The 24,513-nt window shown below is 41.9% G+C and overlaps 4 protein-coding genes across 5 annotated transcripts in view; 2 read left to right on the top strand and 2 right to left on the bottom strand.

Annotated features, from left to right (window-relative positions):
* The first annotated feature begins 6,762 nt into the window (after nucleotides 1-6,762).
* cldn5b (claudin 5b) lies at nucleotides 6,763-8,509 on the top strand. Its single transcript, XM_008325572.3, has one exon. The coding sequence runs from the start codon at nucleotides 6,980-6,982 to the stop codon at nucleotides 7,625-7,627; it is 648 nt and encodes a 215-aa protein (XP_008323794.1). The 5' UTR covers nucleotides 6,763-6,979; the 3' UTR covers nucleotides 7,628-8,509.
* A 952-nt stretch (nucleotides 8,510-9,461) lies between these two features.
* Nucleotides 9,462-16,355, bottom strand: acads (acyl-CoA dehydrogenase short chain). Of its 2 annotated transcripts, none has more exons than XM_008325571.3 (10): nucleotides 16,198-16,355; nucleotides 14,638-14,798; nucleotides 14,012-14,161; nucleotides 13,136-13,247; nucleotides 12,289-12,440; nucleotides 11,988-12,158; nucleotides 11,758-11,895; nucleotides 11,568-11,663; nucleotides 11,426-11,482; nucleotides 9,462-11,330 (listed from the first exon to the last, which is right to left on the bottom strand). In XM_008325571.3, exons 1-10 carry the CDS (start codon nucleotides 16,223-16,225, stop codon nucleotides 11,178-11,180), a joined length of 1,218 nt encoding a protein of 405 aa, XP_008323793.1. In that variant the 5' UTR covers nucleotides 16,226-16,355; the 3' UTR covers nucleotides 9,462-11,177. The 2 variants fall into 2 exon arrangements, with proteins under 2 accessions (XP_008323793.1, XP_024918409.1); XM_025062641.1 differs by lacking the exon at nucleotides 16,198-16,355 and adding an exon at nucleotides 16,046-16,178.
* Nucleotides 16,356-17,239: 884 nt separating this feature from the next.
* crybb1 (crystallin, beta B1) lies at nucleotides 17,240-20,589 on the bottom strand. Its single transcript, XM_008325570.2, has 6 exons — nucleotides 20,187-20,589; nucleotides 19,875-19,997; nucleotides 18,977-19,095; nucleotides 18,560-18,692; nucleotides 17,958-18,100; nucleotides 17,240-17,590 (listed from the first exon to the last, which is right to left on the bottom strand). Exons 2-6 carry the CDS (start codon nucleotides 19,986-19,988, stop codon nucleotides 17,413-17,415), a joined length of 687 nt encoding a protein of 228 aa, XP_008323792.1. The 5' UTR covers nucleotides 19,989-19,997; nucleotides 20,187-20,589; the 3' UTR covers nucleotides 17,240-17,412.
* Nucleotides 20,590-21,791: 1,202 nt separating this feature from the next.
* Nucleotides 21,792-24,513, top strand: part of cryba4 (crystallin, beta A4) — a 3,713-nt gene continuing 991 nt past the window's right edge. The window contains exons 1-5 of the mRNA XM_017038470.2: nucleotides 21,792-22,116; nucleotides 22,949-22,992; nucleotides 23,479-23,597; nucleotides 23,681-23,822; nucleotides 24,219-24,361. Of these exons, the coding sequence (XP_016893959.1) occupies nucleotides 22,954-22,992; nucleotides 23,479-23,597; nucleotides 23,681-23,822; nucleotides 24,219-24,361 (443 nt within the window). The 5' untranslated portion in view covers nucleotides 21,792-22,116; nucleotides 22,949-22,953. The remainder of the gene's footprint in view (nucleotides 22,117-22,948; nucleotides 22,993-23,478; nucleotides 23,598-23,680; nucleotides 23,823-24,218; nucleotides 24,362-24,513) is intronic.

Genomic DNA, 24,513 nt, shown 5'->3' with positions numbered 1-24,513 from the left:
TATATATATATACATATATATACATACATATATATATATATACACATATATATATATATATATATACATATATATACATACATATGTATATATATACACATATATATATATATATATACATATATACACATATATATGTATATATATACATATATATGTATGTATATATATGTGTATATATGTATATATATATATGTATGTATATATACGTATATATATGTATATTTATACATATATATACCAGCTGAGTCTCTACAAAACGGCAGGAGTGATCTGTGACAGAAGAATAGGTTCAGGTTCAGTAGTGAGACCTGCTGTGATGTGTGGTTTAGAGACAGTGTCTCTGTCTCACAGACCAAAGACTGAGTTGGAGGTGGAGGAGATGAAGATGCTGAGATCTTCACTGGGAGTGACCAGGATGGACAGGGTCACAGATGAGCAGATCAGAGGGCCAGTTAAGGTGGAGCAGTTTGGAGATGAAGGCATATGATCTGCTGTGGTGACCCCTGAAGGAGAAAAGAAAAAAATCTCAATTTTTAACTTTTTTTTTGTACACCTGTCACAAACTGTCGTGTGAGTAAGGGTCCCATTAAGGAACCGTTGGCAAGAAGTGCCCGCACACACACAGATGCAGATGACTTCATCTCGGAAACGGACTGAGGCAGGAAGGCCTGCAGCTCAGCTCTGTACAATGGCCCATCTCATGTGTAAGAAGCTGACTCCTGAGCGACCAGTGAGCACTTGACCACTCGGGAGGAAGTGCCCTTTGTTCCCAGGCAGCCTTCTCCGTCTTTGTCAGAGGAGGAGGAACAATGGAAGCAGAGGAGGGAGGGAGAGATGGAAGCAGGAGGAAAAGACTGAACAAAACAAAAACAACACGGTGTCAAAGGCACATGTAGGAACTCTCTGGACCTCACCATCCTGGGGTTTCAGGTGTCGGGCTGAACTGAGGATTACTGACGTTCTGTTGGTGAAGTTGTTGTTGTTGTGGTTGAATTGAACTTTTCTAATGTGAAGGAGTGAAAAGAGAGAACACGGAGAGAGAAAAGACAAAGAAAAGAACATACAGCAAAAGAAAAATGAGACTGAAAAGTTCGTTATCTGTAATACTCTAGTTCGCCACGGACAGGAAACAGTGGCGTTTACACAGGAAATGATCTAACTGAGTACACGAGGAGGGAAAATGGAATATAATGTCATGAAAAGTCAATTTAACAGACGAAGAACAGCAACATATTCAATCAAGTCAAAATAAATATTTCAGCAACCTCAGGCCATCCATCCATCCATCCACCCATCCATCCATCCATCCATCCATCCATCCATCCATCCATCCCTTGTCAGTACTTTTTGACTGGATTTAAGTGAGAGGATTTATCTTTGGGTCTGGGCCTTCAACAAGTAACTTTGAAGGGTTAGATGCTTGCTGTCAGTGCCCGACCAGGCATCTGTTGCATGTGAGTGCCCAGCAGGTGCTGTTTCAAAGTACATAATAAAGGCAGCTATGAGGAAGAGAAAGGCGGTTAGGGTGTTCCCCTAGGATGGCAGTAACAATAGGGAGTAAAGGAAGTCACAGAACAACCAAACGCCGCTGCATCTCCACTCTCGCAGTCAGAAGTCAGACTGCCTTAAACGCAGCTGCACAGGAAACACACCAAAAAAAAAAAAAAAAAAAGCAGAACCAACACTGGAGGCAGAGGAAACACAAGGAGTCTCTCTGAATTCTGTATGTTTCGTGTGAATGAGTCAGTGTTTCAATAATGTGATAAATGACGCCTCTTTGTGAAAACCTTCTTGCAAACTCCTGAAAGACGTCCATCAGTTAAAACCAGGGATCGAACTCCAGTTAGTTGGAAGGAAATACCCAGCCTCGGTACATGACACATCTGGCTGCACATACAATATATATTAGTGAAATAATACACAGAGAGTGAGAGACAGAGAGGAAGGGGATTAAAAGAGAGGGGGGGGGGGAGGGGGAAGAGGGGGGGGGGGGGGGGGGGGGGGGGGGGGGGGGGTCATTCTGATGGCCGCAACCACAGCCTGATGGGAAATTAAGATTTGTGTTACTCAGCCAACAGGAAAACACTTTTTTATGAGCAACACATCTACTACGTGACATAGTTACCCTCCTGTGTGTGTGTGTGTGTGTGTGTGCAGAAAATATGATGAGCTTTCCAGGCTTTGTGTTTTTTTTTTACTTTTGTTCAAAGGAATGTTGTTTTTCACCAGGACGACGTCCACGTTGGAGAAACACCTGTTCCCTCTAACCTCCAGTGACAACAGTGTTATCACTGATTACATCAGCGTTAGAGAAAGGCTTAATTGACTAAATATAAATATATATACATATTTACATATTTATTTTATTTTACCCAGTTGTGATGTGAACGTTAAGCACTTACCAAAGAAGTCGCAGAGACATTTTTGTCCACTCCTGTTGTTGAAGACAAGAAACAATAAATCAAACAACGTTTTATTCTTATTCCTTTTCTTCCTGATGTCATTTTTACTCGTACAGGTGCAGAGGCCAGAGGTTCGACGCCGCAGAGAAACGTCTTGGTGGAACCAGGATTTTAGCCAATCACATTCTTCCTGTGTTTTGTCCAGTTGAACATCTGTGTTTCATTATTGTTTGGGCTGTCCCCTAGAAGAGGTTGACTCTGATTTTGTCAGTATTTGTTTAGCCCAATCGTCTGCATCCTCACCCTCGAGTTTATATAAAATAAAAAACTGTTATATTGCTCTTTATATTTTTTGGTGGATATGTGTCAGGTAGAACTGAAACTGTGACCGTGAATCCATCGTGTGACTAAAGTCCACTCCAGTCCTGAATCCCTGATGAAGTTTGTTGTTGCTTATTTTAGACTTTATCTCTGCAGCCAGCTCTTCCTCCACCCTGTTTGTGTTTATTTGCTGTGGCATTGAAACGAAGGGGCACCCCCATCTTGATAGCAGCAGTCTGACTCAGAGCCCCTTGTTACTACAACTGAATCACGGAGATTGTTCATCTTCCACATGAGAAGACTAATTACAGCAGGTGTGGTCCACTTCTTTATCTGAATACTTTTTCTGGTGGTGGTAAACAGCATAGAAACACAGATCTCACACACACACACACACACACACACACCGCCCTACATTATGCTAATGGGTGAACAGGATGTTGATTTTTAAACGGACCCAACCACAACAGCATTTTAAATAAAGTCAACATTTCAGTGGTTCCTGCTCAGACTCTGTGTGTCGGTGTTGGCATATGTGAAACCAACAAATCCATTTTTTTTTTTTACAGCCAGTGATGTTCCAATTAAAGGTGGCTGTGATTGGATGGTTAGATTCTGGAAGGCGGGCACAATCTGCTGCAGTTACTGAATGGAAAAACCAACAAGCAAACAGTTTTAGTTAACTGTTGCTGCTGGTTAGACACTGACAGAATAAACCCACAATAAGTAACATAAAATTATTGACATACTCCCTCAGCAAGGTTTTTATCAGATGTTGTTGTATTTCATGTTATCGTTCATCTAATAGTTTAAAAATTGCTAATAAATTCCACCATGTTAAACTAAAAAAAAAAAAATTTAACTATAAAAAAAAAGCAATGACACACAAATGCTAACATCACTGAACAACAGGACACAGCAGGCTGCAGTTTTGCCTGTAGATGTCACCAGCAAACCCCCCTTTAACAAGACAACGATCCTGTGCATTTTCCTTAGAGCCCTACTGAAGGAAGTGATGGTGAGTTTCCAGCTCCTGTGGTGAACTCTCTACCTGGTGTTGGTCCAAAGAAGAAGAGTTTACACACGAACATCGAAAAGCCAAACAGTTTGAGGTGATCAGTGATAAAAAGAACGACCCGTTACATACAGTAGTTGATCACATTTGAATGGCTTTGAATAAATGAAAGGTAAATAAGACACTGTGACATTTTAGAGGAAGCTAAGCTTGTAGCCAGTCATCGGAGAGTCATTTTGGCCGACTTCACCGTTACCCCATCTCATCAGACTGTGACCTTCTGAGGAAGTTGCTATTATACCTGGAAATGTTCTCGGTTGTTCCCAGGGGTCGCACTTGCTCCAAATTCCTAAATTGAAACATGTCTAGAACAAAGACCTAAAGATTTTCTGTCAACGTGATCGAGTACAGCTGTTCCAGTGGGAATATTTTATCGGCCATTGTAACTACTATAAGTACCGTTTCTTTATGATGAAAAGTAAAATCTGGGAATTTTTTTTTCCAATCTTGGAACCTCATGCTGTTACAGTCCAGTGACATTTGAGACAGAAATCATGAATTGTTACTGGCCAACAACATCAAAAACATTTTCGCTAACAAATAGTGGTCTGTATTGGCAGAAATCTGGTGATACGACACGTATCACGATGCAGGGATAACAATACGATATCTGTAATTTACTGTGATACTCTAGGCACGACAACATATGGAGTCTTTTTAAAACAGTTTAATTGTAGGAAAACCAAAATAAAACGAACCAACGCCATGAACTGTTAATTGTTAATAAATAAAAAATTGATAGTGCTGCAGAATATCGATATGATATTGTGATACTGCAGTGCAGGCATGGGCAAACTAAGGCCCGGGGGCTGGATGTGGCCCGTTCAGCTTTTAAATCCGGTCCGCCAAACCTTTCCAAATTATATCATTTATTTATATTATCATTATATTTCTGTTTTTTTCCTGCAATACTCACATTTCCCCAATAGATGGCGTAGAAAATGCTAAAAGCATTTTAGCATTTTAGGTTTTTACAGGTCATTTATCTTAGTTCACACGAACTCTCCGTCTCTCTGCTCCTGACCCGGCACCTCTGTTGGATTTTATGAGTCAAAAAGTTTACCCACGCCTGTTGTAGTGTATGGATATTTTCTTTACACTCTGAATAACAAACCTAATGTCTCATACTGCACAAGTGTGTTCCAGCTCAACGTCCAGGTCCTTTAAGGTCAAGTTCTCTTCATCCTAAGAACCAAATCCACTTCTGCTGAGTGGATTTCTGCAACATTCCGTTCCCCGTACTGTGTGGTCCCTCAGCATCTCTGTCATCGCTCTGTGACATAGGATGTGTGTGTCAGGGCGACCGTGGTTGTGCGTGCACTTAAGGCACAAATACATAAAGGGAGCTGACGGCACTTTTCAACAACACAGTCAGAGGACAATGGAACATTTCAACATGATCTCTGTGTCCACTGCACACGGTGTTCCGTCCATGCAGAGGACAAGGTGTCCAACGGGAGAACGAGTAAAATGGAGGGTGTCATGACAATGTTTAGCTTTTATCAAATGTCCTGGGTTGTTTGTTTACAGTATGTACAATGACAACAAGGTATTAAACAAAAGTCATTGGATCTGCTCATACATTGTCCAACCATCTGGATTAGATTAGATTAGATTAGATTGAACTGTTTTTAAAATCCACACTGGGGAGATGGTCGAGGGCAGAGGTGAAAAGAATAAGAATATGTATAACAGAAACTCACCCATACCAGTGCAGCGAACCCACGGAGCTGGACATCTCGTGGACATCTCATTGGCTGAGCTAGGGATGCTTCGGCTGCTCATTGGTTGAAAGTTTGAGCCTTCAGTTTTGCTGGAGGAGCGGCCTTAAATGACGCTTCTCTGATTGAAAGACTTCATTTAGCAGTTTCAGACTCAGACTCAGACGCAGACACCAGGCCCACACCCGCAACTACCTCCTCTTCTCTCTCCTCAGGACCGCCTCAAAGTAGAGCCATGCTAGTTGCGTGTCTGGAGGGTCTGGGCCTGGCGGTGTGCGTCGTCGGCACCCTCCTGGTGATGGTGGCCTGCGGGCTGCCCATGTGGAAGGTGACCGCCTTCATCGACTCGAACATCGTGGTGGCTCAGACCATCTGGGACGGTCTGTGGATGTCGTTATATTTCTGTTTTTTCCCTGCAATACTCACATTTCCCCAATAGATGGCGTAGAAAATGCTAAAAGCATTTTAGCATTTTAGGTTTTTACAGGTCATTTATCTTAGTTCACACGAACTCTCCGTCTCTCTGCTCCTGACCCGGCACCTCTGTTGGATTTTATGAGTCAAAAAGTTTACCCACGCCTGTTGTAGTGTATGGATATTTTCTTTACACTCTGAATAACAAACCTAATGTCTCATACTGCACAAGTGTGTTCCAGCTCAACGTCCAGGTCCTTTAAGGTCAAGTTCTCTTCATCCTAAGAACCAAATCCACTTCTGCTGAGTGGATTTCTGCAACATTCCGTTCCCCGTACTGTGTGGTCCCTCAGCATCTCTGTCATCGCTCTGTGACATAGGATGTGTGTGTCAGGGCGACCGTGGTTGTGCGTGCACTTAAGGCACAAATACATAAAGGGAGCTGACGGCACTTTTCAACAACACAGTCAGAGGACAATGGAACATTTCAACATGATCTCTGTGTCCACTGCACACGGTGTTCCGTCCATGCAGAGGACAAGGTGTCCAACGGGGAGAACGAGTAAAATGGAGGGTGTCATGACAATGTTTAGCTTTTATCAAATGTCCTGGGTTGTTTGTTTACAGTATGTACAATGACAACAAGGTATTAAACAAAAGTCATTGGATCTGCTCATACATTCATTTTCCATCTGGATTAGATTAGATTGAACTGTTTTTAAAATCCACACTGGGGAGATGGTCGAGGGCAGAGGTGAAAAGAATAAGAATATGTATAACAGAAACTCACCCATACCAGTGCAGCGAACCCACGGAGCTGGACATCTCGTGGACATCTCATTGGCTGAGCTAGGGATGCTTCGGCTGCTCATTGGTTGAAAGTTTGAGCCTTCAGTTTTGCTGGAGGAGCGGCCTTAAATGACGCTTCTCTGATTGAAAGACTTCATTTAGCAGTTTCAGACTCAGACTCAGACGCAGACACCAGGCCCACACCCGCAACTACCTCCTCTTCTCTCTCCTCAGGACCGCCTCAAAGTAGAGCCATGCTAGTTGCGTGTCTGGAGGGTCTGGGCCTGGCGGTGTGCGTCGTCGGCACCCTCCTGGTGATGGTGGCCTGCGGGCTGCCCATGTGGAAGGTGACCGCCTTCATCGACTCGAACATCGTGGTGGCTCAGACCATCTGGGACGGTCTGTGGATGTCGTGCGTGGTGCAGAGCACGGGCCAGATGCAGTGCAAAGTCCACGACTCCGTCCTGGCGCTGGCTCAGGACCTGCAGACGGCGCGCGCCCTCACCGTCATCTCCGCGGTGTTCGGGATTGTGGCGCTCGCGGTGGCGGTGGCCGGGGCGCAGTACACCGTCTGCATCACGGATGAGGCGGTGAAGACCAGGGTGGTGCACGCCGCCGGTGTCATCTACATCCTCAGCGGTCTCTTCGTGCTGGTGCCTCTGTGCTGGATTGCCAACAACATCATCGTGGACTTCTACGACCCGAAGGTGCCGCCGTCCAAGAAACGGGAGATCGGGGCGGCCATCTACATCGGCTGGGCGGCCGCCGCGATGCTGCTCCTCGGCGGCAGCCTGCTGTGCTGCTCCTTCTCTCAGCTGGTTCGGGGCAACTATTCCATCAAATACACCCCCACCAAGAGCATCGCAGTCAACGGAGACTTCGATAGGAAACATTATGTATAAAGGCAGTGCATAAACTGTTCACCGAGACTTTTAATTCCAGACGCTGAGCTGAGAAACGGGTAAACCAGTGTTGTTGTTTTTACAGATGTGGTTTTGTTGTTGTTTTAAATTGCTCACTCAGTAAAGTGTGCACCAGTGTGTGTCTCCAGAGTCTTTGGACCATATGTCCAACTTTGGCCCCACCAGCTGCCCTCCTGTGTACTTGGTTCGTGTTGAAAGTCATTGACATCTCTGAAGAATTTCAGACTCTCTCCTAATGTCTGTGTCAGTTTGGGAACGGGAGCCAGTGCTCGTACTGAATGTAAATAATAATAAAAAAAAAACATTTAAAACTGAAAAATTAAGCTATTTTCTACACAGCCTTCATTTAGGTCTAAACACCTGAATCTGAGTGTGACGTCATCTACCAGCAGCTTTTTCTGTTGATTTTCTCTGCCACAAATTTGGGCAACTCCTTAGTGATGAAGTATTGTTTCTGTTGTAATATCAAAAAAGACTAAAATGTTGATTTTTTTTTTAAATAACCGTATTAAAATCATTTCAGTTCATTGTCTTGCAGGTCTGGTTTAAACAGCCTCTCTGTAAATACTGTCCTGCTGTGACGCCTTTCAAACTGACGCGGATTTGTTCTGTGATCAGTCAAGTATATTTCTGTACAAATATATTCACAGTTTTTGTATTAAAAGATCCTGGCTTTGTTTTTATTCAGGTAACTTGGATTTTTTTATATAAGTAAACACCAACCTTTGAAAATGTAGACTACATATATATTGTACAAAGTTGTTGTTGGTGTTTTTTAACTAAACCGCAGTGTGTAAATGTATCCGGCTATTTTGCATTAAATACTAAAAATAAAACCAATGTCATATAAATGTTTTTATATAAAAGGCGCAAAATAGTATTCTTTTTGTTTGTTTCTTTTTTTGCAGTCTTTCCCTGCAGTTCCTGTTTGGACCACTAGATGGCCAGAGATCAGTTAAGTCCTCTGGGCTGAGGTTCAGATCATCTTTCTGTTGAAGTGCGGTGACATACGGTGACAGTCTAAGCAGAACTGAAACTATTTCAGAGTTTCAGAAACAAATTTCAAAAACGGCTAGTAACCGACCCCTCTCACCCCGGTCACAAACTCTTTGAGGCACTCCCCTCGGGCAGGAGGTTGCGGTCCTTCCAGACCAAAACCTCTCGCTTCTTCCCATCTGCTATTGGCCTTGTCAAACACACAATGAGGGTCTCACTTTAATCCTCTTTGTATTGTCACAGAACCTGTCAGAGATCTGACGTCACAACAATCGCCTTTCCGATTCACACACAGCTCGGCACAAACCAGGGGGTGGACGAGGGACGGCTAGATTTGAACAATGCACCCTGCAGTTTATCACACCAGGATCAGCACAATCAGCAGACTGGGCTCCGACTCCAGTGTCAGGAAGCTCTGCCTTGAGCTGAATTGTCCTTCAGACAAACAATCAGTATTTTCACACATGGAAAAATCACAGAGCGGAGCAGCGTGTTTGAGCCCCCACACTGGCCAGCTTCACTGGTGATCCAGTAGAATTTGCAGCTGATGAGAAAATAGGGAAATAGGAAATAGACCTGAAAGCACACATGCTAACATACAGTGGTTAGTCAGGTAACAGCTTTGGGGGGGGAAAGCAACAACAACAAAAAAAACAAAACAATTTGATATATTAAAAAAAAAAAAAAAACCTAAAAAACAAAACAATTTGATATATTTATTAAATTAAAAATAAATTTAGTTTTTAAATTTTTTTAAGTTTTTTAAACTACAAACTATTAAAACTACCAAATAAAAAATACAATAAAATAAAAAACGTGTGATTCAAGTATTTAATAATTATTTAAACAAAAGAAAACACCGCAGAGACCAGAGGCACAGCACTCTCTACGTCATCAGTCAGCTTCTCTACTGTTAACGAGAAATCATCACCGTGGTCGTCGCACACTCATCCACATAGCACTCTAGATCAAGGTTTACTCTGTTAAACAGGGACGTGGATGCAGAGGGCGTCCTCTGCTGGTGAGAAATTCTCAGGAAAAATAATGGCACTGTGAAGAGTTGAACACCAGGGGCTGCTGAGAGGAGCTTTACTTCAAACCTCCACAGATGCAGCTACTCTTGGAGGGACAGACACACGCAGTAACTTAGTTGTTTTAAAGGTAGAAATTTCTTCCATTTGTTTAAACTTCCAAAGTCCTAATTATCAGATCATCATCAGAAAATTACCAAACTACCAAAAACTAGAAAACTGGAGCTGGAGCCGATGATGTGAGGTGATCGGGTGAAGAAGGGTAAATCCTGGACACTTTAACTGTCGTATATAGCAGTGTTTCCCAAACTTTTGAGTCAATAGACAATATTCATAAACTCCTGGACAATATGATGCAAGACCTCTTGCGACCCACCTGAGGGTCGCGACCCAGTCTTTGGGAAACAATGGTATATAGAGACCAACAACTGTTCACACATACATTCACAGCTGTGTTCAAAGTAGAGTGAACAGACTCTCCAAAAAAAAAAAAACCAAAAAAAAAAAACCCAAATGAGTAGAAGATACAAATCTTCTTTGACTCATCGTGTTAATAACGGTTCGTATTTGGCTTCACGTAGCTGTGTAGTTAGCATCTGACCATCTGGAGCCAGTCGTGCAAAAACATGGTGGAAACCAGGACACAGAGAACATGATGAGTGACAAACCACATCAACTACAACTCAACCAGGGTTCAAAATGAAAGGCATTTCACTGGTCCACGTTCTGATGACCTCCCTCTGTGTCTCCTGCCGACGTGCTCCTCCATCACTGCAACAACTCTACAATAGAGACTCTGCTGATGATCTGGACTGAACACAAAAACCCTGAAAACTGTTGCTTTATTTTAAACATTGCCAATCAGTCTCCACTCCTGCACCAGCAGTACGCTCAGAGGTACAGCAACGGTGCGAGGCAACGAACAGCAAAATCCACTCGGTAAGTTACACTAAACCTGTCTAAATAAAAAAACCTTTTTGACGAGTACTTTATCACATCAACCATCCCTCGTCTGAAGTGGTACATATACTTTACGTAGTATATTTTCAGATATTTTCGAGCTAGTACCAGTCGAAAGATTTCACCTGAATGCACCGTTGATTAAGTTCTTAAAACAGATTTTTTTTAATTTAGCAAAAATATGTTATATTGAAACAAATAAAATATTTAAATGTTCCTATTGTCCCATAAATAATTAATTGCACGCAGGACGTGTAGCTCTGATCTGTGTTATGAACCTGATTTTTTTTCCACATAACTTTGTGACTGACTCTTTGTCAGTAAAAAGTCCATTGTTGTGTTTTCATGTAGCCGAATGAGGCTTGAAGTCGCTGTACATTTTCTCTGAACTAGTACAGCGTCATCTTCACCGTAACCAGTAGAGGGACAGTAAAAATACTGTATGTCAGTGTTACACCTCGGCTCATACTTCATGATGGCTCACTGTGGACGAGGCCTGTCTCCGAGTTGACATTTCCTGCTGCAGTCCTGGACAGCCAGACCTACTGCTGGTATTCCTTCAGTACTTGGTTGGCTATAACCAGTCTCTGGATCTCACTGGTGCCCTCGTAGATCTCCGTGATGCGTGCATCTCTGTAGTGCCTCTCGGCCGACATGTCGGTCACGTAGCCCATCCCACCTAAGACCTGGATTGCCTGATAAAATGCGCAAAAACACAAAAAGGACACAGTCAAGGGTGTTTGTTCAGACCCTTCCGAGTAGATGGCGCTGTTTTTTGTTTTTCTTTTACCTGATGTGCACAGAAGGTGGCAGCTTCAGACGCTGCCAGTTTGGCCATAGCTGCTTCCTACAGCAAGAAAAACAAAAGATTCATCGAATGTGTAACACAGAAATTATTCATCTATATAATCTATAATAATTCATCTGTGTACCTTAGTGAAGGCCTTCTTGGAGTCTCGGAGAAGTGCAGCCTTCCACGTGAGCAGACGAGCGCTCTCCACCGCCACGGCCATGTCGGCCAGTTTGAACTGGGGATGAATGAAGAGGAGGTGTTAGTGACAGACGTTTTTACATCACTGTCTGGTTGGAGTGTGTGTGTGTGTGTGTGTGTGTGTGTGAGACCTGTATGGCCTGCAGTTTGCCGATGGGGGCTCCGAATGCAGTACGTTTGAGAGCGTAGTCTGCGGCACAGTCCAGAGAAGCCTGAGCGATGCCAAGAGCCTGGGATGCAATACCAATACGTCCACTGTCCAAGGTTTGCTGTGATGGGTGAAGGGTCAAAACTTCAGACAAAGTAAAAAAAAATCTTTGGAAAATGACCTTAAAATTACCCTGCATTCACAGTAACATACCATGGCGATCTTGAACCCCGCCCCGCGGGGACCCAGCAGGTTACCCAGTGGTATCCTGCAGTCCTCCAGAATGATGTTGGCAGTGGAAGAAGCTCTAATACCCAACTTATCCTCCTTTTTACCCAGAGAAAGTCCAGGGTGTGGCATGGGAATAAGAAACGCGCTGATGCCCTGTAACCAGATATTTTAAGAGTTTTAACGGAATGGGAATATTCTGGCTATTCTGGCGTTTTAACGGAATGGGAATATTCTGGCTTTCCATTAACACTGTGATAAAAACTAACACTGTGTCGACTCGTGCCTTGTGTTTCAGTTTTTTGTCAGTGGTGGCGAAGAGAACGGCAGCAGAGGATTCCCAGCTGTTGGTAATCCAGGCTTTGGTTCCGTTCAGCACCCACTCGTCTCCGTCTTGATGCGCTACGGTGGAGGCTGCTCCAGCATCACTGCCATTGCCTTCAAATGAATAAAGTGAAAATAATCATCTGTAGAATCGTTTCAAACTAATCTCACATATTCATTTTGAGAAGGGTCACAAAAAATGTTTGGTTCTGTGAATCCCTGCATCAGTGTTTTAACCAGTGTAAAAGAAAGCCAATAGGTGGCAGTAATGTCACATACAGGATTCAGATGGGTCGTCAACGCCAAAAAACAAAGCTTAGTTGAAGGTGTGAGCAGGGTTAGCTGGGCCTCTCCTTGGTGAAGACTGGATCATAAATGAATCTCTACTCACTAGTGACTAGTGCCCTGCTAATGCCACTAGAGTGACACGTGCTGAACCCCCAGCTGGGAGCACACAGTAATACTTATGCTAAATGCTGTGTGTTATTAATGGTTTGTAATTCTGAATGAACTGGGAATTCAGAAATGATCCTGAATTTCTTCCTTGATCAAGTGACACTAAGGAATAGAGAAAGATACTAATTAAGACGTGTCATTTATTACGCCTCTTATTTTGTAGGGTTCACACATCAAATGAAAAAACAAAATTTATTTTTATTATTTTGACCTCTTCTGTACTATTGTCCTCTTCTGCAAACTGCAGCTTGTACTATGTCCACCGTCCACTGAATATCACATGCAAAATCATAAATAGGACAAGTTGACATCGCACTTCACATGCACGTGTGTGTGTGTGTGTGTCCATTTACCTGGCTCACTGAGAGCGAAGCAGCCCACCTTCTCTCCGGTGGTGAACGGTGTGATCCACTGTTTCTTCTGCTCTTCAGATCCAAACTTCAAAATTGGTCCAGTATAGAGAGACTGTGAACAGAGTCAGATTCACAGAATCTGTCATGACATTCTGTACCGACTATTGACCCAATATGAACAAATCTATCTGTTCAACCTGCTGTAGACAACAGTCGGAGAAGGACACAGAAAACCACTGTAACAATGTAACAAATCAACTGCTGTGCTTCCATTTACTTCTAAATCAACACTGACATCACGCGCTATTGCTAAAGACGTAGAATATTTGACTCAGACCAGAGGTCTCGGACCTTATATTGAGCCACAGATCTGTTTCATGTAAGACAAGTTGAGGTTTAGACAAAAAAAGATGCTACAGTCAGATAACAGGTGCAATAATAAAACAAATATTAAAGTACACTCGACATACTACAGTAAGAATGACCTGTGGTCACACACCTGTACTTTCATTAAGACTGTGAATGCAATTCTCAGTTAAGACTTCGTCCAAAGACTTTTATTCATTAAGACTGTGAATGCAATTCTCAGTCAAGACTTCGTCCAAAGACTTTTATTTTGAAGTTTCCTGAATCATGTCCAGGGGCATATGTATTAATATTTCTAATTGATAGCCAATAGGATTCTTGTTATTTAAATTATTTTTCCTCATAGGAGCAATGACCCCCTGACCTTGTAGTGGACCATTCCAACCTCCACTGTCAAATATTTACAATTGTTTTATAGATATAGTGAAGCCTCAGTCTACTAGCCTCTGTGTTTCAACACTCTAGTCTCTGACTGCTGTTAAAGCTGTGATTTTAGCACAGTTCACTCACATTATTAACAGAGACGATGACTCCGGTGCTGGCGCAGCCTCGGCTGATCTCCTCCAAGGCCAGACTGTATGCCAAGTAGTCCATACCAGCACCACCCAGCTCCTCTGGCACCTCAATGGCCATCACACCCATTGCTCCCAACTCTTTAATCTGGACAAAAAGAAAAAAAAAATTAACTAAGTCATGCTAATCCAGTGCTCAAAGTGTGGGGCGGGCCAAACTGGTGGGGAATGGAGACATGAAAGGTGGAGCGGGACAAAGGAGAGGACATTTTCAAGGTTCAAATGATGATGGCTGTCATGTTATTGATGTTGATTCATTACAAAATATGACGTTACTTGGTGTAAAGTTTAAGATTTTTAAAATGTAAATTGTCAATATTTTGTTTGTTTTGGACATGTGAGGCTTGAACCCCCCCCCCCAAAAAAAAGGTGTGGAAAAATTAAGAAAATTCTATAAACCAAAACCCTCCCAGAAGGTATCACATACCTTCGCCCTTGGTGGATTTATACAAAACAGATTATTCTGTCATCACCTCATGTTTCATTTGTGAACAGGATTCGTTTGAAATGTCTATGACACTTTCAGTAGAGTGGTCAGAGAGTTACCTCTGTGTGTATCAGTACCTGTTGTGCAGGGTAACAGTGCTCTTTGTCCAGTTTGGCAGCGATTGGAGTCAGTTCTTTGTCGGCATACTCTCTGCACGTCTGCCTTATTATCAAATGTGTCTCTGGTAACTCCGCTAACTGCGACAGTTTCCGCCATCCATTAAGACAAGAGCCAAGAGCTGAAATGAAAACAAAGACTTGGACATTGTTGTCTTCCATGTGAACTGATGTGTCTTCCTCACAAACGGACACCTGGACGCCAGCAAATGCAGAATGACAATTGGAAAAAGTAATTTTCCATAAGTGTGCAGGATGAAAGATCTAAGACATGACAACAATGCAAACTAACATGTTTGCAAGTGGCAAAAAACTAGTTTGTTATCAAATTAGGAAATTGTAAAACAGTCAAATATTTGACATTGCAATTCTGTAGTTAAGTAGTGAGTCTAGTCTTTAGTCATTCTTCTTGTTTCCATCATAAAAACAGTTTTAACACAGACTCCTCTTTACTACATCTATTCACTTTCTTCAAGGTTTACCCCACCCTAAAACTACTCTGGGTAGTCTGACTGTATTTTTTTTAGAATTCTAAATGAGAAGTTGCAGCAGATGTTGTCCAATGCTTTTCTGTAGGATCTGCCTTTGCTACTGCAGCTGAATAGATGGAGTGAAAAATAAGTTCATAATTAATGTGATAGTTACGGCCGATGGATAGGATCAGACGACCTGTCCCGTTCTGAAACTTTGTCCATTTATTTGGATCGGACCATCCAAAAAAAAAAAAAAAAAAAAAAACCATAAGAAATGGGCAAATGAATGAGGTAGTCGTGTGTAAACTACTATTTGTAATCACCTCACCTTGTTAGTCTTTCAAAGTGTATACAGTAAGAAATTAGAGTGTAGCCAATAATACTGCTGGGGGATATTTACTCAACCATTTCTGAGTTTATATGTATTTTATATCCAAGTACTTTCCTTTGTTCCATATCCATTTCATATCCGTACCAACATGGGTCCGAGTACCTCTGCTTGGTCAACCCTGTTCTATAGAACCACCTATAGACAGGCTGTATTATAACCTGGTAGAATTAACGCACATACAGTTGGTGCAGCTAACTGTTGTTAGCCTATGTGCTATCTGGGTGAAAGGTCATCTTTAACATCAGCGACATTTCTCTCGTCTTGGCGTGTAAATAAACAACTTAATACATTATGTTGATATGACATTATTCGATGTAATGTTATCACAAAACCATGGACATAAGTGGAATTACCAACACTGCACACGGTTTTTTACAATATCTCTACCTAGCTAACTGGCTAACTGAAATAAGTCAATGAGCTAACGGTAAGAAATGACGGATTTAACAATCACTGTGGCTCAAATGTAAATGACCAGGTGATAATAAAACAAACATAAACTCACTGAGCAGCTGATATTAAAGACGTCAAAAGAATTACAGCGAGTGCGAGCACAGCTAATTCGCTCTGCTGGAGGTCAGTATACTGTAACGATACAGCTTCTATACTGTTAACACTTTGTCGTTTTTGTGTCCAGTTGCTTCCGTGAGTTCTCACCTCTGCGTGCTTTAAAGAGTGCAGCCATGGTGTCTTCTCTGTCTCCGGTTAAAGCATAAAGACTTCCTCCACTCCACCGAAAACACCGGTTTCAAACTTCACGTTTGTGCCACACTCTGTTACCTTCAAGCGCTTTCGGAAATTGTCTCGAAGTGATTCAATTCAGTGATTGTCCATACAGTCCTATTTATCTCGCCAAAGCGTTACAACGGTAGCCATTTCAAAATACATAATCAAACTGTGTTTCATTAGTTAGTATAATGTAATGTATCCTATATGGGGAAAGGAAATAAAAGCTGTAAACTACATTCTTAAATGGGTTTCTTTTTACACGCCTGTCTATTAGTCCTGAACGCACCATGTAGCTATAACCATGACATTGTCTTTTCCGAAAGGAATAGTTTATAAAGGAGAAACTTTGATAACCGATTATTTTATTGGATATTATGTACTTGTGGTAATTACTTCTCGTTATCTTTAGTTCCATCTTCTGATATTTTTGGTTAATTTCTTTATAATATAGTCAAATCTTTATATATATATATATATATATAGTATATGTGGTTAACTGCTTGATATATGACTTTTCCTGCTTTGAACTCCATGGTTTGGGCCCTTTTGCCTTTGCCCCAGGCTTGACTCAGTCTCTGTCTGGATTGTGGACACTGTGGTTCTGATGCTGACTGACATGGACACATGTCAGTTACTGTAGCATCCAGTGATAATGTCACATGATAAGGTGGAGTATCATTCTATCTAACAGAACTGATAGTAGTCTTTGATTATTACTCAACCAAAACACATATTCAGCTTGTCAGTAGTATGTTCAGTAATAATGTACATCCACAGTGACAGGTTATTATATTAACAAATGAACCGTGTGTTAACTGTCTGTGGTAAATCTTATTTTCCATTATAAATCCATTTTAAAAACCAAAAATATTTCTAACTTCAGTTATTGGCATTACAAACTAGTGAGAGTATTGTTTTCTCATGTTGAGTGAATAAAAGTAAAGCACTCCAGGAGGATTTTAGATTGTTTGCAGTTTTATTTTTGTAGCAGCATAAAAAGTCATTTCACAATGTCCACTGTGTTTGTGCTTATTCTGTGATTTCTGTTGGATGGAGCGTTGATGGTGCTGATTCAGATGTTGGGTTTAGAGAATTGTAAAGCTCAGAGGGCTACATCGGCTACAACAGCATCCCGTGTCTCATTCACTTGCTGGCAGAGGTAAAGGTGAAGCAGCCTCTCTGGTGGAACTGCATGTCGCGGATGCGGCGCATAGACTGGATCTGGGGCTGGAAGGCGCAGAAGTCGTTGTAGTGTCTGTATTCTCCACACTCAAACAGGTACTGGTAGCCTCTGTATCCAGGGTACTGGTAGCCCACCCAACTACAGAAAACACACAGAGTGGAGGGTTAATGTGGTTTTCACTTAAAGGAAAAAAGAAGCAATAATTCACTGGGAACATGTATTTTGTGTTGCTTTTTTCCAGAATTCTAGACAACGTGGGCAGCAGCAGATCATGCGTTGTGATATCAAATTTCTGTTATTGTACATTTTAGAATTAATAAAATTCACTGGGAACATGTATTTTGTGTTGAAAAAAAAAATTAAAAATATTTAATTTTTAAAAAATTAACTTGTCCTGTTTTACTAGTCTAAAAGGTTTCATTTGAATTCGTTTGTCATCTGATCCCTGTCTGGTCACTCCACATGCTATGTCAAAGTGTATGAGCCTGTGTCTGTGTCTACTCACGATCCTCCTGGCACTCTCACGCTGCCCACTCTGTCACAGAAGCCATGCGCCCAAAGGGTGGGCACGTCGTCCTCTTGGATCTCCATCTTGTTGCCCTTGAAGTCGGAGAGCTCATACAGGCAGATCTTGTGCTCCAGGCTGTCCTGCAGCCATGAAATAAGGTGGTCAACGTTCTGACTCGAACTGATACCAAGATTAATCTGATAGAGTCATTTCATACTGTACATCCAAAACAACAACTAAGCTGTTACTGTAATATAAGATCCCATAATGCAAAACAGCAGACTAGAACACAACAAAAATTCAGATTTAGCCGGTGATTGTAATAAGTATATGGACTGGTGACCTGGCATTCTGAGCCTGACTCAGGGAGCTGGAGCCAATCCCTGCCACCTAGTGACTGGACCACTGACATCATTCAAGCATTACAGCATTAGTACACTTGTGTCCCGCGTGCCATATTCCATTGGAAGACTCTCACGCTCCCCCTTGGCACCTCACCGTGCCGTTCCAGGGGGGCTTGCCCCACTATTTGAGAACCACTGACAACACTATTTAAAATAGGGAAGAAAGCAACTGTTTTGCAACACTGATCAACATACCATGCGAATGGGCCTGAGAGACATGAGGCAGTCACTACGGTAGGAGTTGCTCCAGGTGTCCCAGCGAGGATACTCTCCCTTTTCCAGGATGAACATCTCCCCACGGAAGTTAGTCTGCTCAAAGGCAACAAAGCTGCAGAAGAGGGGGGTCCATCAGGGACAGTGGGGACACAGGAGAGGACAGTACAGAAGGAAAGAATTAGAGGATGGATCAGGTATTATGACGTTCGTCGAGTTGTGTATACAGTATATGTGTATATACTAGACAGATGTATCTGTATCTATATATACTGAAGGGTGAGTATTTTCTTTTATGGTCCTTTTAAACTGACAACTGTTTTCATATCTGAGTTTAGTCTGTGTACTGTGTACTGTGTACTGTGTACTGGGTACTGTGTACTGTATGTGTCCACTTACGGGCCGCACTCCACAATGATACTACGAACTCTGTCCATTCCACGGTCACACACATTCATGCACTCATTCTGGAACTCTGTCATTCTGCCCTGGAAGTTCTCCTGGTCAAACAGCATAACCTGCACACAGAGCAGTTATTGTAAGTTACACAACTGCATTCACCGAACGTTTTAGGCATTCATTTTCTGTCGTACACATCTGAGGCACTTTTCCTTTCTCAGGTGTCTTCTCTGGTCTTACTGTTGTTCAAACACTCTTATTTACGTACATTCAGTGTATTAACAGTTGTTGGGGCTGCCATTAGAATTCCTCCCAGAGTGAAAGATCTTCTGTTATTTAATTGCCCTCTTTGAAAGGTGGCTATCCATGTGAAACATGTCTTTGTCTGTATGGCCTGGTGCCTATCACAGCACCACAGAGCCACTTCCATTTCTAATGATACCTCTGTCCTTTAAACGAAGGTTTAAAAGTTTAACTAAGACACCCCTTACCTATCGAAAGACATTTTTTAAGGATTTTTTGCTCTTTTGTATTTGGTGCTGTCTACCAGTTGCACTTTTCCAGTCCTACAACTTAAGGTATCTTGATTACATGCTGTACCATTCACGTTCTGACTGCAAGGCTGCCAACCCTAGACTAAGACTGGTAGACTGGAAAGTCTGATGATAATCACAAGCTCCTCTGATGAGACACGACTGTACTATCTAACATACTAACCACAGTCACCACATATTTAGAAACTAAAACAACTCTGTTTGAAAAAGTGACAGAATTATTTCCATGGAACAGGTGTCATTATCACAGTCATTCTCCAGTTACCAAACTGACCTTCAAGAAACATAAAAGATTCTGTGGAGAGGCCGTTCTGGGCAGATGCCACAACATGCCAGGGACTCACTCTGTAGGAACCCATGCCGGGTTCACCGGTCTTGGTGGACTTGCTGGAGGCAGCTGGAGCAGGGACTCCCTTGTCCTTGGCATCAGTGCCGTGGGTCTTGGTGGTCTGAGACATGATGAGGGGCTTTGAGAGGAGGAGAAGACACAAGGGGTGAACATTGATGTTAAAATGTAAATAAAAGTGACGGTATAAAGTTTGGGGTTTTTTTTCAGTTGTTTTGGGGACCATTTAGACTGAAGTACTGAAGTACTGTACTTTATAGGTCTGACAACGTTCGCTCGGGCATGTAGGTGTGTGTCAGTGTGTCCTTACCTGCGTGTTAGTATAGCTTGCAGTGCTGTGTGGATAGGAAGGATAGCGCCTGCTAGTCCCGTCTGCTGTCGGTGTGAGCTTTTATACTCTGGCAAAGGCCAAACCGAGAGGCTGGCAACACAAAGGAAAGGCTCTCATCATCACAGTTGGTTTGTCCCAAAGCCACTGGGCCACTGCACCGCCCAGAAATGCCGGTGGCCCCACTGACCAGTCTGTAAGCACTTTACAATCAAAGGAAAATGCTGAGCGATGCTGTTTTTCAGCACATGTTGACCTGGTGAGTTTGTAAGTTAGGCTATAGCTACACGTAGAGAGGAAAGTAATGGAGCAGAGGAGACAATGAGACAATGACAAACACCAAACACCACGTGGTCCACAGTCCCAGAAAAACAGAGTACAGACTACAATTAAGTATTTATATTAAAAAATACAACTCACTGATCGACCACGTTTGTTTTGTAAAGCCTTGTTTCCCAAACTTTGTTGAGCCACAGGCCATACTTTACATTAGACAAATCCCAGGGTGCACCACCAAACAAAAATGTCACAAAACTATATGTAATGAATTATAATGATTTTAAATTTCTGCACAATTTACCCAACTAAACAGGTGAACACTTATCCTATTTAGTTGGACAGAGCACTGATATACTCACAGGAACTAAAGAAAGACATACACAATGTCCAGTCTCTACTTTTATTTAGTTATTATAACTGTCTTTCACCTAGTCGAATATTTTACTTTTCTGCCAATCACTGTCAGTCTGGCAAACAAAGCCCAATGATAAATAATAGTTAACGAATGTGACAAACTGGTGAACTGTCCGGGGGGCTGGGCTGACTTGGGTCAGTGGGCCAAAATTAAAAACTGGGACGAAGTCGCAGGACAAAATCAGTATTTATTGGAAAAATGACTGGGATTGTGCATATTTTTTCTTCTTTCCAGATACAGAATGTTGATTATTTTTTCATGTGGAAGAAACTTCAGTTTTTAACATTAAATTTTGAACTGCCAAAGCTTAATATTATAAACTGTTAACTATAAACACAAGGAAATTAAATTTGAAATAAGACACACATCAGTGGTGTTCGTTCCTTATAAATCTGTTTCTATCTCTCGTCTTTTGAGGTCCTTTTTAATGTGAATCTTTTTTCACAGGCTAACAACAAAACAACTACAGTGTATGCGCTATAATGTACAAGAGGGGCCAGATTTGGCCCGTGGCCCTGAGTTTGACACCTGTGGTGTAGACAGTGAAGAGAAGCATGAATGACTGAGTCAATGAACGATTGAGTTTCACTTTATTATCACTTTTATCAATGATCATGATACAGTTAGAGTAAAGTTGTGCAACGCTGCATTATACAACCGTGCAAACAAGCCTGGTTGTTGCAGACAATGGATAAAGTCACAAAAATGTCCCAGTGTTACCAGTCTCTGTCTCTGTTAGTCAAACTGAGTGTCCAATCATATCAACTGTCTACTGTTATATTTTATACTCCTTTAATCTGGATAATTAACTACGATAATTCTTCTGAAGATTACCAGAAATTTGAACTTTTTTCTCTCTAAAATTACACATATATGGAATTATTTCCAAAACCATTGGAGCGTTTCAGGTGTTGATAACCAGGGATGTTTAAACTCTGTTACTCTGTTACTCCTTTCTGTCCATCAGCATTGTCTGACAGTGTCTTTTATATTCCTGTGTCTCCATGCCTAACGCTCAGTGTGATACTGTGGGGTCTGCACTTCTGCTACAACACAGAATAACAACGTTTTTGTCAGAAGGGGACAAAGATCAAGCCCCTCCCTGCTGCTGAGCCTGGACTTTCAGCATGGCCTCTTGCCAGGGGAGGCTTTAAAAGGATGGCAGTGTGTGGCTCTGACCACTCTTACGGCAGGACATCTCGTGGGCACCAAAGCAAGGTGAGTCCCCCTCTGTCGCCTAGCCTAGCGCAGCTCTGCACAGCACAGTAACCAAGAGCCAAGGCATACACGCCCCCTGAATTAACACTCACTCAAAAACCAGCACTGCTGCCATCACTGCACTGCAGAGGCTTGAAGAGGTCATGACCTTTTAGGACCACTGCTCTTGGACTCATGTAGTTAGAACTGCCTCCTCTGTGCAACCTGTCTATGAGGTTGAATCAGTCATTGATTTGTGACGACTTGATGACTACACTGATCACCACTGAGGCTGTACATACTGGTTACTGTACTGAAATACTGGCTTATTTAAGAGAGAAACTTTTTTTTTCACTTTTTTAAAAATCTGTTTCCAAGCTAATGTTGCTAATTTATCACCCTTTTATGACATGCCATGGTGTTACTCTTTTTTCTAGATGTTTCTCTTCTTGACATTTGCATGAGTTTTCTGTAGGAACTGCTGTTCCTCCTTCAGTCTGAAGACACAGCACTAGGTTATTTGTTCGTTATGAATTGGTTGGTTGGTGACTATTGGCGATAAGAGTGAATGTGTGTGAGTATGAATGGCTGTTTGGCTCTACATGTGGCCCTGTGATGGACTGGTCCAGGGTTAGAATATGAGTCCAGATACTGTAGCTTGTGTCTTTTAATTTTTTGTGCTGCAGTTGAAGCAAAAAACAAAATCCACCATAAAATGGCTGTTGATGAAAAATCTCATTTATATATTTGTATGTGTTTGTAGTGTTTTTAAGCAGAAGCAGTCCCCTCTAATGCCGGTGATGTCTGAATTATTTTTGTTTTTATGGCCTTAATGCTTTGCTTTTCCTGTCAGGAAAGATGACTCACCACTGCACCAAGTTCTCTGGCCACTGGAAGGTGAGTGTAACACTCTCATTCAACATCAATGGCTGACTTTTCGTTTTAAAACAGTTCCTCTTCCATAAAGTTGCAGCTAAACCATGTCTAAAAACCCAAAACTGATAATTCAAAGGTAAAATAGTTTTTTTAGGACAGTTAAAGGTCCTGGACCTAAAAAGTTGTTTTAAGGTGGAACACCCATACACGTAAACAATGGTAAGTCCCAGCGTGTGCAAACAATAATGTGTGTGTGGAGCGTGTAATAGACAAACAATAAGTGAATGAACAATTGAATTTCTGGATATACAGCGTTCATTCTACTCAGGTGTTAAAATGAAAAAAAAAATCAGAAAATTCTTCACAAATTAAATTTACACAAATAATGTGTTAATTTCAACAGCACTGCAATTTACATTAAAAACTTGTGAATGAAACTTGTGCTCCCCCTGTTGTCTGGCCCTGGTACATACACACACAGCTTTAAACATCTTGTTTTTACCTCAGATAATTGTCTTCGACGAGGAGTGCTTCCAGGGGCGCCGCCATGAGTTCACCTCTGAGTGCTGCAACGTGATGGAGTTTGGTTTTGAGACCGTGCGCTCCCTCAGGGTGGAGAGTGGAGCGTGAGTGCAAGTGTATTCACTCAGAGAGTCACCTTCAAAACTATTCTGAATTTGTATGTTTACAAAACTATCGTTTTCTGCAGCTGGGTTGGCTGGGAGCACGCCTCCTACCAGGGGCAGCAGTTTGTCCTTGAGAGGGGAGAGTATCCTCAGTGTGATGCTTTCGGTGGCAGCAACTCCTACCACATCCAGAGGCTGACTTCCTTCAGACCTATTGCCTGTGCTGTGAGTTGGGATGTCTATGTATATTTTTTTTTACTTTTGCTTCAAAACCATTGACATATCTTTTTTCAAGGCAGAGGTACCCAACCTGCGGGTCCTGGACTGGTTCAGGGTCATAGGTCAATAGGTACCAGGCTCCAAAGAAAGAACAAAAAAACATACTATTTGTTTTTTATAGTAAGAAAGAGTATTAGGACCATATTGAGAGGAAAAAAAACACCTAAAATCAGTAGTATTTATTCATAATCTTTTTATATTAATGACTATTAAAATGACTGTTGAAATTATTGTTTTGCTAAACTCTCACTCCCATATTTGATCAGGTGATTATCAACTGACTGGAGAAAAAAATCTCCTCTGTGTTGACTGCTGTTTTTTCTTTCTTTCTTCTCCTTCCAGAACCACAGAGAGTGTCGCATGAGTATCTATGAGAGAGAAAACTTTCTGGGCCGCAAGGGAGAACTAAGTGATGATTACCCCTCCCTCCAGGCCATGGGCTGGTCCAACAATGAAGTTGGCTCCCTGAGGGTCCAGTCTGGAGCGTAAGTGACCCCTAGTTACTATCCAGTGGTTCCAACTCCAGTTAAACCATATATATAAATAAAATATCACCATATATATAAATACAATATAAATACAGGTATATATATATATATATATATATATATATATATATATATATTTTTATATATAT

Source organism: Cynoglossus semilaevis, chromosome 14 (assembly GCF_000523025.1).
Source record: "Cynoglossus semilaevis isolate Cse_v1.0 chromosome 14, Cse_v1.0, whole genome shotgun sequence".
In the NCBI taxonomy this organism is placed as follows: domain Eukaryota; kingdom Metazoa; phylum Chordata; class Actinopteri; order Pleuronectiformes; family Cynoglossidae; genus Cynoglossus; species Cynoglossus semilaevis.
The sequence above is the reverse complement of the archived record's forward strand: the minus strand, read 5'-3'. Positions and strand labels throughout refer to the sequence as shown.